This window comes from Perissodus microlepis, chromosome 15 (assembly GCF_051167445.1).
Source record: "Perissodus microlepis isolate ML-2025 ecotype Zambia chromosome 15, ASM5116744v1, whole genome shotgun sequence".
Lineage (NCBI taxonomy): Eukaryota > Metazoa > Chordata > Actinopteri > Cichliformes > Cichlidae > Perissodus > Perissodus microlepis.
The window spans coordinates 12491367-12505469 of record NC_140475.1 but is presented as its reverse complement, the minus strand read 5'-3'; the positions used below and the strand labels follow the sequence as shown (position 1 = coordinate 12505469).

At 38.0% G+C, this 14103-nt stretch overlaps 1 protein-coding gene across 1 annotated transcript; it reads right to left on the bottom strand.

The window, feature by feature from the left end:
* Window positions 1–3653: 3653 nt before the first annotated feature.
* Window positions 3654–10419, bottom strand: ostm1 (osteoclastogenesis associated transmembrane protein 1). Its single transcript, XM_084953864.1, has 6 exons — window positions 9967–10419; window positions 9581–9695; window positions 8209–8306; window positions 8016–8126; window positions 7451–7616; window positions 3654–4700 (listed from the first exon to the last, which is right to left on the bottom strand). The coding sequence occupies exons 1-6, from the start codon at window positions 10342–10344 to the stop codon at window positions 4645–4647; spliced, it is 924 nt and encodes a 307-aa protein (XP_084809990.1). The 5' UTR covers window positions 10345–10419; the 3' UTR covers window positions 3654–4644.
* Between the last annotated feature and the right edge of the window lie 3684 nt (window positions 10420–14103).

Sequence of the window (14103 nt, the reverse complement as noted above, 5' to 3'; positions counted from 1 at the left end):
TTGCAGGTGTATAATAAGCCCCATTCACTCTACATATGCTTGGTAAAAGAGAGAGAGTGTGTGTGTCCGTTAATTCCTACCCCCAGGGGCATATGTTTACTTCTTGTTCAACAAAGCGTCATATTCATTACCCAGGGGCATAATCTAAGCCTGACCTTCAGCCAGTTAACTAACTGACAGCTTAGAGTGTTGGTGTGGTGGGGGTTGCATAACATTTTAAGTCCTAACTAAGAGTTTCTTAATATTGCCATAATGATGGAGACATTCACTGTACTGCAGCATGGGACAGAATACAAAAGAGAGGAGGATGATTGTAGAATACAGCAAAAAAATTAGAAAAAAAAAAAAAGAAATACAACAATGCTTAGCTCCAGAAAGGCCATGACCTTGTCAAAGAACAGCAAACTAGTCAAAAAAAATTGGACAAAAATGAGATTTAATAAATGAAAACAGAAGGCCAGATTCACAAACAACATGAAGAGCATCCCCTTACTGTTCAAACATGAAATGTACTGTGCTTGTCTCAAGGTAACTTGTGCAAAAGGAAGTAAGTTTTTGCCATGTGTGCAGCATGCACTGCAAACAAGTGCCCAGTCATTTTCCCCCAACAAATCTTTTGTCTCTACTTCTTTAACTGCACAATTTCAGCCTTTGAACATTAAAAGACGGGAGAGCAGTGGCAAACACAAAAGCAGGCACGCAGAGAGGTAGCGGGGCTACTGCAGGTAAACAAGTGCAATTTCTTTTAACATGTTACATGTTTATTGTATTATAGTTTGTGTAAAAATGCTACTTACTATCTTGCTCTTTAGCTAATTTGGCTTTTTTTTTTTTTTTAGCTTTATGTCATAATTTTTATGCATCAACACTTGTCGATTCAAGCTAAAAGCACAAGATAAAGAAATACAGTAATAATGAGAGTCCATTAAAAAAAAAGTCAGTCACTTTATGGTATCAGATTATTGTGAACATGTTGATATTAGCAAAATTTATAAAATGTTACAGTTATTTAAAAATTTTAACTCTATTTCAGAATAAAAATTCATGGTTTCCATTACACAGCTATAAGATCACACCTCTATGCTTTTACTCTGAAATAACAGTGATTACAGGTTGATTAGAACCTTGAACAATGCTAATGACTCTTTACATTTAGGACTGTTGGAAAAATAAATAAATAAAAATTAATTAAAAAAAAAAAGATAAACCATAAAAACATATATCTTCTTATAATGCACAATTGTTTATTTCTGTGTAAATACACCTAAAAGTCACTGCTGGCATTAATGTAAGTTTTTCATCCTACCTCAGTTCATTTTTTGGACTTTAATCCAGAAAAGAACTGGACCAAGCAGTCAAAATCAGAATATGAGTCATTTCACAAAATCATCTTAATTTCCTCCTCATAAACCATCACGTTTACAACAGAATTATTCTCACAGTCATTTTTAAAATCAAAGCCCTTTGTGAGTGGATTAGGTGAACAATAATTTTGCATGGCATTAGACCATAATTATTCTGAGAATAATTCTGGATTTTTTTTTTCTGTGCTGCAGTCAGCTCAACAAGAGAGTGAATGAGTCGCTTCCATTGTTGCAGTTTAATGCAAATGAGTTTAGAAAATAAAAAAAAATAAAAAATAAAATTCTGACGCACGTCTCAAAATGAAAATGTTCTTTTTGCAGCTAAAATTAAACAAGAAAAACCTTCCATCTTTTACAAAGTAACAATAAAGACTCCAAAGCAAACTGCTAACCTAAACCACTTCTGTCTCTCAAGGTGAAGTACGGGGCACCAAAGATGAGGAAATTCAGCTTGTTAACACTCATGCATTGAAAAAAACACCATGTTGTTGAGATGCAGAGGCAGGAAAATAAGGCAGTAGATTTTTTTTTAAACCCTGGTATGGCTCCTTCTCGAAATACAGGCACTGAGCACTTCATAACACCTAGTGCCTCATGGTAGATCTGCTTTGATCCTAATCCAATTCAGCATGCAGAGCCAAGGTGTAAATGTGAAGTAATGTAAGTAGTTATTACTTATTCATTGTAGTTATATTGATCTTTATTATTGTTGCACACTTACTTTCCATTTCCAGTGTTGAAAGCCATTTGTTCGTTAGCCTTATTTACAGTGACACAGTGGTTGCAAGTAATTTTATGATCCAAGATAAAATGTAGGATTGGGATGTGGTGGGAATTCAGTACATTTACTTAAGCACTAAAGTTTAGAGGTACACTTATCTGCAGACTTCATTTAAACTATGCTTAGTACACTAATATGTTGTTGATTATGTAAGTTTTATGTATTTATTTTTATAAATGTGTGTTTATTATTATCAGCTATTTTTTATGAATTGATTTATGACTATTGTGAACCAAAGACAATTTGGTAAATAAGTTTTTAAAATTCAAAATTTAAACATGAGCATACCAAATATTTTTTCTAAAGTAAAATATTTATTAAAAAAATTATGTGTGTATGTATAGTTTTTCTTTGAAAAATAATTTTCAAAAATCCTCAATCTATTAATATGTTAATAAAGATGACATTTTAACAAGTGAAACTTATATTATCATATTTGAATATATAAAAGTGTAAAAAATGTAATTGCTGGATAGGTTAGTATTACTCCTCTAAACCTCGCTTTGGCTGTGAAATGCACTTTTATCATAGTGCTTGGTGCATACATATTGCATATATTTTAACGTAACGGAGAACAGAATTATTAAAGTTACAGTTAAAGGTTATGTAGGGCCATGGTATAATGCACTTCATTTGGAGACATCTATGATAGTAACACTCCAAAACAATTAGCAGGTATCTGGTGGCGTTCTCCACATTCTCCAGCATTTGCATCCAAACTGCAGCTGGCTATTAACTTCTTCTAAGTGCAGATTGTTTTGCATCTTGACATTTCTCCACTTTCAGTAGTAAGCCCAAGATCTTTCAGCTAAACTCCACAACAAGTTCAGCTTTTCTATCGGTCTTCTCCTTCACGTGGCAGCCTCCGGCCCATTTCTTGACTTTCAGCCTCAGTACGCCTCCGAAAAGCTATGAGGCTTAACGGCAGTCAAAGCTGTCATTCTTAAACTCCGGGGCACGAATGACAAAACCCATACCCCCCTCCCCGTGCTTTTTAGCTGCTCCGCTGGCCGCAACCGGACCACATGACTCAGAATCTCCATAATGCTCTTGAGCCACCGATGGCCAGCAGTGGCTCCACTCCATAATACCAAAAAGCCAAAGGAGTTTAACGGATGTGTTGCTGCGATTATTCGGCCAAGTATCCTTATCCCACGTTTAGATTAGCTGCTAATGACGGAGGGAAAAGCTGCGTTGCAAGAAACACAAGGCCACGTAACCTGAGAACAAGGGCCACTGCTGTGTAAAGAAACTGCTCTAACAACAGCATGACATTGTACTCATTAGGCGTAATGTAACTTGTGTCACAGTGCCAATGAAAGTACATATGCAGCAAAAATAAAAGTAGTCAATGGGAAGAAAAAAAAAGAATGTTAATGAAATGCACACATGATGGAAAACTGTAAATGCCTTTAAATACCTGATTAAAAAACTGTAAATGAAACTAAACACCCATTGATACCTAAGGATTTGTAGTTAAATTGCTATACAACCACCTGTGCCGTGTCTGTGATGGGAATTTCTTTATTTGAGCTCTTGCATTCAAAATTAAGGTGTACATTACTTCACAGCAACTTCATCAACCCGCTTTCATGAGCAGTCAGAAACCCGTTAACAAATTAAGTTAAACATCAGTGGAAAAATGACAACAAAGCGCATTAAAAGCTTTATGCAACCATGAAAAAACAAAAAACAAAAAACAAAAAACAAAAAAAAAAAAAAAAAACACCAACTAGAAAACAGGTAACATCACAGTGTGGTCCTGTGGAGTGCTCTTCCATTATGTGTGTTATGTCTTTATTTACTCCCCCTCCCCGCTGATGTGCACCCCTCTTCTTCTTACAGCAGATACATCACCAGTAATGGACATCAAGTGCTTCTTTTTTGTATCTCTCTTCTGGACATACATTAGAGACAGAAAACCCATTTCTCAATCCATAAATAGAGCGCATCCAGGCGCGCACACACAGACACGCGCACACACTCGTATTGCATTCAACCACTCACTCACTCCCGTGACAGCAGGATACGGTGAACAACCTGAAGATTGTTAACGAGTTAAAAAGGAAGGAGAGGCCAGTGCTGCCTGTGGATTAAGAGCGTACTGTGCAACACGAGCGACCACGTGATTACAAGTTCAAAGACTTACATGATTTACTTATTTCTGTTTTATGGAAATCCCTAATGTTAAAGTTTACAAAATAAAGCAGAATGTAAATGTGGTGTAACTGGATTTTTCTCCAGGTATCCCAACAAAATTAACTAGAAAGATGTAAAAGCTATCACCTTTCCAAAGTCCTTTTAGTGCAATAAAAAAATATTGCAATTGTTCAGATCTTTCAAGTCCTCTTAATACTGTTTGATATCACAGCCTGTTGAAAACAGTGGAGCAGGCTGCACTTAAGTTCTTCAGATTTGGTCAAATTTCAGGCACAAGGCAGTGAGATGATAAAGTTACTCCCAAAAATCAATACTCCATTCCAGGCAGGTGCATCCTCTTCAGCTCAGTTTGTCCTGAATGTTCATCAGACTCGTGTTTGATTTGGCTCTCCTGGCTGTGAAGAGAAAACGGACATTACTTTGCAGAAAGAATCAGAAGCACTGGCTACTTCAGCTCTAAGCTGTGCTGCAACTGCTATTCATGGAAGTCGCTTACAATATTTGTGCATCGGTCATTGTCACAGAAGTAGACAGGGGTGTACTAGGAAGTGAGAGCGAGCTATGTTGATCTTAAAATAAGAGTTTTCTGTGTCAGTTAAATTGGCTCTTTTACACTGGCTAAATCACCATGGTAACTTTTGCTGAGCCTATATCCTGGTCAGGAGCGGGTTAGCTCCAAATTTCAGTTTAAAATCAGCTGGAAGCATCGCGTTTTAAATTATTCTTTTTGTTACTATTGCTGTTTTAAGTGCAAATGTAGATTCTCTGCAAGAGGAATATGGTGATATTAATATGTGCAGGTTTTTAATCCGACCTGACTGAAACCACTAAAACCACCAAATAAAGCACAAACTGTATGTTGCATTTTAACACAAATGTTCACATATTAATTTGGTGATACAAAAAAAATAAAAAAAAAAAAAAATCTATAAATGTTGTGACACATGGTTCTAATCTGCTGTTTACACTGCTGAAACTGCAGCTACTAGAACACAGGAAACACACCAAAAATACCTGATCAATGAATAAAATTAATTTCATGTTTATATGCCCTCAAACTAAAGCAATTTTTACATGTATTCGATTAGGGAGGCGTATTCAGTTCAAAAAGAACAGCAGCACAAGAACAGCAAAATAACTAACATGAATTAAAATGTTTATTTTACAGCTCGTTGTGATAAATCCGAAGATTCACTACTTTATGTAGCATTAGCCTCATATTATTTGCAGTGGTGTTACATTTCACTCATATATTTTACATTTAGAAATTTTTAATCACCATTTTACCACCCTCTGACATAAGTAGGTGGAAGAAGAATCATGTGATCCATGAAATGCTTCTTTTTTGTGAGTGTGCATAAAGCCTGAAGCAGAGAAAGTTGATAACCAGCATTGTTATACCTGTTATCTCTACCTGGTGGTTTTAGATTTTGTCAAGAAAGCTAAAAGAAAGAAAGCCTGACTGTGATGAATCTTGTTCACAGTATATCCCAGAAATGGTCAGCTTTTTTCACTTTTCCCTATTAGGTTTGTTTATACAAGTGTTCACCAAAGATCTCATGTTCACAAACTTGTCATGGAGCAGGAGCTGTGTTTGAGAGACAATGCACATAAACAGCACTGATAAAAAAATTGTAATATAGTGTCTAACAGGTCAACTGTTAAGGACAAAATTGTTACCCAAGCACTAAAATAATTTCACACTGCAGAGATTTAATTCTGAGTATTAGGAAACGGTATTAAAGACAAAAAATGCTTTGATTTAAGATTAGTGGCTTAGGTTCGTTAATGACAGGAGGCAATTGTGATGTAGACGAGTCAGTATTATAAATGTGGAGTAGATCCAACAATCTGAGCATGACTGGAACGACACTTTCCTATTCAACCCGATGATCAGACAATCTTCAGTTACCGGCTAGAGAACCGACTACTGATCCTGTGATCTACACAAACCTCGTTTGGAGTTAGGAAAGTCAAGAGTGAGGAATTTTGTCACCTCCCCCGCTTATTTTAATCTTCATGTTGATGAGCTTTTGAAGAAGTTGCGAGCCTGTAAAACTGGGTGCATGATTTATAGTAGTGAACCCTATTATGTATGCAGATGATTGTGTGGTCTTTAGTCCTATTAGTGGTGGACTCTAGCAGCTCATGGTGTGGAACGTGAGGTACAAAGTCTCCAAGGAGGACAAAAATGTGAGATTTCATAAATTTAAATTGAATTTAAATTTTATTACAACTCAAATGACAGATGACGAAAATATTTATAGGTAATAACTAATGATGTACTTAAATGCATCCTACTCTTCAGGTTTAGGAGTGAAGCAATCTGCAAACTTCGCTCTATGTGCAGACGTGTGGACAAACTACAAGAAAGCAAGTTTATACAAACTTCATGTTGCTTATAAGGCAATGAGAGACTGAGATTATTACTTAAGAGACCAAGGCGGTGTTGCATAAAATTACGTTTTTGTAGCTGCAAGAGTCTGTTCATTTAAATCTGCATTAAATGAAACCTAATCTATATCAGTACTTCTAAGAATGAGATCAGTGGGGGCTTAATGTTTCCACCTTACCAGTATCTGCTGTGAAGAGACTGGTTTCTCTGTGGGAAAGTTTTTTTGGTTTTACTTTTACTTTATCTTTATTTTATTCATTGTGTTTTATCTGTTTCTCTTGTTTTTATTGCGCATGAGTCTGGAATAAAAACCAATTGTTTCATATCAAGAATCTGCGATAAGTATGATTATTTAATTAAAATAATAAAAAAAGATAAAGGCAATTTTACTTATTTATCAATCTAACTTAAGCAAGCTGCTATTATTGAGCACAGGATTATTCTTGCATCTCATCTTTTAAATATACCCCTTTGTTTTTATGTTGTTCTTCTTCTACAGATCCATCCCACAGCCACTGCCTTAAATATGTTTGAGTCTTGAGAAATTCCCTTAAACACTTCAAGGCTACCAGAATCCGCCCTTCCACACACAGAAAAGAAATCCTCAAACATTGTGTATGATCTAGAGCCAAACCCCCAGTATCAGAGATAGTGAAGTCTTTCCCCTCTACAAAGACCCCAAGCCCTCCCTAAAACCCCGTTAAAAAAATCTCTGTGTTTGACAATGGGCGAATTAAGCTGGTTACTCACGGTGTATGAGCTTGCGTTTCTTTTGTTCAGAGTGAAGGAAGCTGCTCAAGTAGAAGATGATGGGCAGAAAGAGCATGAAGCTGGACACAGCGATGACGGGCACATTCTCTTCCCGGGGGAAGGAACAATTGAAATTCTTACTCCACAGTCTGCGGGTCATATTCATCTGAAACAGGGCAATAACAATATTCAGCTGACTACAGCAACAGGACAACATTGCTATGAATTCAACCCTCTTAGGTTTCCAGTGCTGTATGCCATTCATCCGCGTTCATCTGCCAAAAATTAGGTTGAAAGCTTCTGAAACAAAAACTAATTTAGGGCTCTGCGTCCAAAGTCAAAAATGAATCTTCAACATTGACGTGTAACATATCGTTTGGTAAGACTTTTGGGAAGTGACACAAAAAAAGTTCTTGGTAACACTTTCATTTTGTCACCAGCTAAAGGTGAAGTGAGAGTTTTTGGGCTAACACTCTATTGATGTCTACAGATTCCTCTAGAGGGTGCAGCTTTCTCTTTTCCCATTTTGAAAAGGTCTGCTTATCTCCGCTCCCAGCATACATACCGCATCCTCTATGTCAATACACAGAGTACTGTTTTTTTCCATTTGGCTGTACAGCACATTCAGGGTCCCATAGGCGCTCTTGCAGTTTTTGCACAGCTCTGTGTGGTTCCCCTAAAGAAAAGTGCAACAGTCTAACATCAGAACATAAACTCAGTGGAGACAGACAGACATCGTCGCCCAATTCACTAAATACCTGTTGATACTTCTCAAAGCAGGTGAGCGTTTGATTGAGAGTAGACATGAAGTACAGTGTGTCATTGGTCAGGCTCTGCAAGTGTCCAGTGACACATTCTGCAAATCAGGGAATAGAAACAGAAACATTAGATGCATTATGGTAACATCAGCTATTTTCCTCCACTTGGAACCAAGTTTTTGTTAGTTTGCAGTCAACGTCTGATGCAAAATGTCAGAAAAACACGATTCAGACAAAACAATAAATAAATAAATATATTAATCCACCAGTACCTGCATCTTGTTTGTAAAGACTTGCTGCTTTTCTTTTGTTTTTGCTGAAGTTGTTTAAGTTTGTTTAAGTGTCTTTTTAGAAAAGGAAAGAGGAAACACTTCATAGCTGATGGCTAAGGTGCCGTGCCAAACCAAATACAGGAACTCGTGTGCAGACTTTGTGTGCAGACTTCAGCTAAAGGTAGAGTGTCTTGTTTTTCTCCACTCATTGTTGCCTGCACAATTTAACACAAAGCAAGACTTTCTGATTGAATTTTTTCAGTTAAATATATTTTGGTGCTTTGGTGTTGAATTGTCTTTTGAAGATACTTAAGGTTGTCATAGCGCAGAATTTATGATGCTTTTTCCATGAAGTTCCATGAAATAACTACCAGTTCCACTGAGAATGTTCATTGGTCAGATCCTTGGATGAGCTAACATGCCTTTGCATTGAGCCAGTAGAAGAAATTAATGTTAAAGTCTACCGTGCAAGTAAGTAAGTTGTATTTATTTAGCATCTTTCTAGATAAGGATTACAAAGTGCTTCATAACAACACTCAACAAATAAATACAACTATTAAAACAGAGCAATAATATCCACTAGTTTTTCTATACAAATAAGTCTTGAGCTGCTCTTGAAAAGTTTCTTTAAGAGTCCACAGATCACAAGTGTAATGTTAGTGCAGTTTCCTTTAGTTTTCAGACTGGTATTTGTCAGAACACTGCACGTTATAAATGGGTGTAAGAGTTTGGTAATGTAAGCAGGCATTTGTTCATGCAGAGCTCTAAAAGTGATCACCAAGATCACAAACTGACGTCAGCAGAAAGACACAAAATGTGTGTCACACGAGACTACTTAGAGGATCTACAAGTAGCCTCGCAACTATATTTTGTAAGCAATCCAAATAACTGTCTGATTATATCATGTAGTCACAACCAAACATGGCTCTAAAAACTAAAAAGAAAATCACATGATTCTCAGCTCTACATATCTGCTGTTTACTTTCACTAAAGCATCCACAAAGCAAACACACTTTTAGGCCAGATGTAATCCTCTGTGTGCGTTAGAAGTTCACAGAAATGCAGAGATACTGTGTTTTATACTTCTGAAGAAGACTTACGGGCACAGTTGGAGTCTTCCCACAGACTTTCCAGATTGCTGTACAGCTGGTAAACCAGCATCAGCCGATCACTGCGCAGAAGGCTGTCCCTGCAGGTCACATTCCCAGGACCCATCTGAGGAGACAGGGGCATTTGAAAAGGACCTCACGAGTTACCTTCTGCCTGCACAGGTGCTGCATGTGTGTTTCCATTCCATCTCAACAGGTCAGCAAAAGATGTTGCGAGGATTAAGCTTGTTTCCTCAAATGTGTCACCAGCAAACACTCATCACATCACAAGACTGGTGTCTGACGACAGATGCGCGTGAAGAGGCCTGTCTTCACACAAACACTGGAGACATTTTTCCATAGCAAAGAAAAACACAGAAAATGGCTTTAGCCCATACCTGATCTGACGAGATGTTTTTGTAGATTTCCACGACGCTGCCATAAGTAGAGTAACAGCTCTGGCATACTTTGACGGGTCGAGCAGCGGGCACCAAGCAGTTCACATAGGCCACATACCGCTGACCGAATATGTGGAGCAGGTCGCTGCAGTAGTCGCTGACCTCCAGGTCCTCTGGGAAGGAAGACAGCAGACTGAACGAGAAAACAGTGTCCACGGCGGGCACGGGAGAACTGACCGCAGCGGTGCTTAAAGACGGGACTGCTTCCAGTTTGTCCGCTGACTCTGAGGCGCTAAGATGTACCACGTCTCCACACTTGAGAGAGGGAACATATATCGCTACGAAAACAAAAAACAAGTAGAGATTATACGGCAACATGGCTGAAAAACACAGCTGATTTATCTCTGGCTGGCTTTCACTCTGGAGATCCCATGACTTCCTCGTTAATCATGTGACTGTGAAATCTCGCGAGAGCACGTCGCAGTCTGTGGGGTGTACAGTACTTCAGAGCACACAAGAGTACTGTACATACCGTTTGAGGTTATGCTGCAGTCTGGGGTTTTTTTTAGACCTATACCCTATATATAATACTTAAGTTATATATCTTCTTAAAGCTCAGTTCTTCCACGAGGCTGTCATTTCACGCATGCTCACTTCTTGTCTGCTTGCGGTAAGCTTTCAGTAAACCCCTAGAAGTGTATGCAAATGTTTTCAAGTCGAACTTAAAGCAAGGAAAAGTAATATCTAAACTAGTTTCATTAGTAAATTCCTGATTAAAAAAAGACTTTAAGTGCGTATAAAATAACAACAATCATTGTAGAAGAAAATGGTTAGTTTATTACAAGATGTATCCTCAGAGCTGCATACTGCATGCAGTCAGCACATAATGAGTTGTAATGTAGGACAGGACTGTCTTCAGGGGCCCTGGAGATAGGAGGGGCTTAATCTAAATGACTTCTCAATGGGGCCCCTCCTCTACGTCATATAAGATGCTCATATTTGCATCTTTAAGGTAAAGTAGGCATTTTACAAGACTTCCATGACATTTTCAAGCCATTTTTTTTATGAAAGAAAGCCTAATTTTTTTCATCCACTATATATATATTTTTTTTCTGAACTGTATTGTACCTCTGTAAATATGTACTGGGTCATTTTGCCCTCCACTGGTTAAAATAGACACCTTTTCTGAAAGGTTTTTGAAAACTGTAAAAACGTTACTTGTACTCCCTGACCTTGTTCCCTATCATTTCTGAAAAGTGCCTGTGAACCTATTGACATCATCTATGCATTAATTTGTTTTTCATAAAATTAGTTACAGGGCAGTAAGTAAGCATATATTTTAAATTGTGTTTAGTGGGAATGTGAGATACTGTGTTTGCTTTGGTACAATGAGGCTCAAGGGTCTAGCAAATGGCCTATCACAGAGTTCTTACATCTGTTATTGAGTATAAATTTTTTAAAGCACTTCTTTTTTTGTAAATCTACAAATAGATTAAGAATTAAAGGGACCCGCTTTGAAATAAGTTGGTCCACTTATTTAGAAGCAAGGTTTACTGGAAAAGTGATCTGGTTTATCCCATGACTGTACACTGGAATTCTTTTTTTTTTTTTTTTTTTTATGTATTTATTTATGCAAGTTTCAAAATTTTTACACATTCACAAACAGCGGGACAGAGGAACACAGACAATAAAGACAATAACAACAAAACAAAATCAAAAACAAAACACAGGAACAAACAAACTAACCAAAAAAAAAAAAAAAAAAAAAAAACAGAGCAACAAACCCCACAACAGGGTACACAGCCAGCACTTATTAAGAACAGCAGAGAAGAAAAAAAAGCAACTGGTATACATGTCAAACAACTCACAATCCAGTGAGTCCAATCCACAAGATCAAATCCAAAGATCGCTAGGAGGAGCCGATAACAGTTATGCAATAACAGTTATGGGCAACAGCTCAGAATGAAAGCCGTTTAAACAACATGGTCAGGACCCAGGGCGTGAACTGTCCTTCTTAATGTGGTCTATAAAGGGCCCCCATATCTTCCTGAACTTCTCCATGGAATCAGACGTAGAGAACCGAATTTCTTCCAAGTATAAACAGGAGACCATCTCCTCGAGCCACCTCTTGAAGCAGGGAGGGGAGGCGGATTTCCACTCCCCCAGAATCAGACGTTTGGCAATCACCATACCAAACATGAGGGCCTGTTGAACAGCAAAGGGAAGTGCCAAGGAGTCGCTGGAGCAGCCCAGGATCACCATAAGACAGTCAGGATACAGTTGCCTATCGTAAACAATGCTATAGAAACTAAAAATACTAGTCCAAAAGGCTGTAAGCGTAGAACAGGACCAAAAAAGATGGCCAAGAGTACCGTCCACAAGTTTACATTTATCACATTTGGGGGAAACGTTAGGAAAAATCTTGTTCAATTTGGTTTTGGAATAGTGCAGACACTGGAATTCTTTAAGTCAACTTCCCCATACATCATGGACACCATTACAGTTTTGTTTTGTTTTTTTCGCAAAATGAAAAGAGCTGGCATTTCCACTGCACTCTAACCTGGGTTGCTCTCGACGCTTTGAGTAATGGGGAGGTGTGAGTGAGCGTCCCTGCTGGAAAGAGATAGCCCGTCCTCATGGTCTCCTCATTATTTACGGGGTTTTTGACACCATACAATTTTGCAATGTGCGCTTGGCGCGAGGCAAATAATCACGGAGTCAAGGTAAACGATCTGGGCTCCAGTCCTGATTGTGATAATTGTCAAAAACCCCCTCGAATCAAGCAAGCGCAGTCAATGGTCGTTAATGTGAAATTAGTGGCTCTTGATAACTTGCAGGCCGCATCAATTCCGCAGTCATCAGAGCCTAATGAAAATAAGGGGGGAGAGAATGCAAGCGGCATTAGCGGCCTATTCTAATGCCTGCGCACAACTCCGCTGATAAATATGGATTCTGGCCCCTGATGCTCCTCTAACTGCACATGGCACCGGCAGCTCATTAACTCTTCTTCTCCTGACCGGAGTTCACCTAATTGTTCAGATGTTCCCCATTCCTTTATTATTTTCTAGTGCAGCTCTCAGAAAGAAGAAGTGATTACAACTTAAACTCTGATCCTGCTTATTTGTAGCCCGCAGTGACTGCATTGAATGGTTAGACCTCATCTTTTAGCATTTTTTCCTCACAAATAACTTTAAAAAAATGTATATATTCAACATATCTTTATTGTTGTTGGTCACTAAAATGCTCTAAAATGAATGAGCTATTGGTGTTCGTGTCACATTGGTCACATTAGTCTCCAAGCTTGGATGTCTTTTCTTTGGATGCTAATCAACAGAGTGGCCTACCAAGTAAAACAGGCATATCATCACTGTTTCAGATGACCGTTACTGTCAGATGGGGGAAGAAATGCCTTCATTAGCATGTAATAGAGCAACCGAGAGGACAAAAATTACTAATTAGGTCCATAAATTAGATGGCGATGAGAATGATGAGAGCCCCTCGGGAGGGATAGCAAGACTCAGTCTAAAGAAGCTCCTTGCTGGAGAGCAGTATAGTCAACAAGAAGCTATGACCAAACAGTGAGATATAAACCCATATCTTATATCTATATATAGGCTTTCAATATATGTTATGTATAAACACATATAGAGTACATGTGACTATCCAATGGACATTCTGGGTACCAGGGGCCCATGCACATTAGGAGCTTACCAAAAAGACAAAAAAAGAAAGGGAAAAAAAAACCTTGAAATGTTAAAACCATATATTGGCAAATCATAGACATATATTTAATCTAATCAAAACCTTATAATGTATATAAATATAATAACTGAGTAAGTAATGTTCAGTCTGCTTTCATTAAAATGAGGCTTCCTGCATGTCACAACCACAGACTGAGTGTTAGTATCCAGGTAATATTTCTGCTTTACTTGCATTTATTTTTAACATAAAGAAAAAATGTGTTTATTCCTTTTTCTAAGTGGACACATCCTAGAAAGTATGCTTTTTTCTCTCTGAGCTCTATACTGTGAACAAGTGCAACTGAAAGAGGTAATGGCAAGTGATGCTGAAAGGAGGAAAGAGAGGAGATCGTCAGGGAGACGCACAGAGTGACAGAGAGAATGAGAGAGGAAGCAG

Excerpts from the sequence above, each read along its gene's own strand:
- ostm1 (XM_084953864.1), bottom strand. The coding sequence starts at position 10,344 with ATGTTGCCGTATAATCTCTACTTGTTTTTTGTTTTCGTAGCGATATAT. Across the intron at positions 8,307-9,580 it reads GGAAGACTCCAACTGTGCCC|AATGTGTCACTGGACACTTG; the intron begins GTAAGTCTTCTT and ends CCTGATTTGCAG. Across the intron at positions 4,701-7,450 it reads GAAACGCAAGCTCATACACC|CCAGGAGAGCCAAATCAAAC; the intron begins GTGAGTAACCAG and ends TTCTCTTCACAG.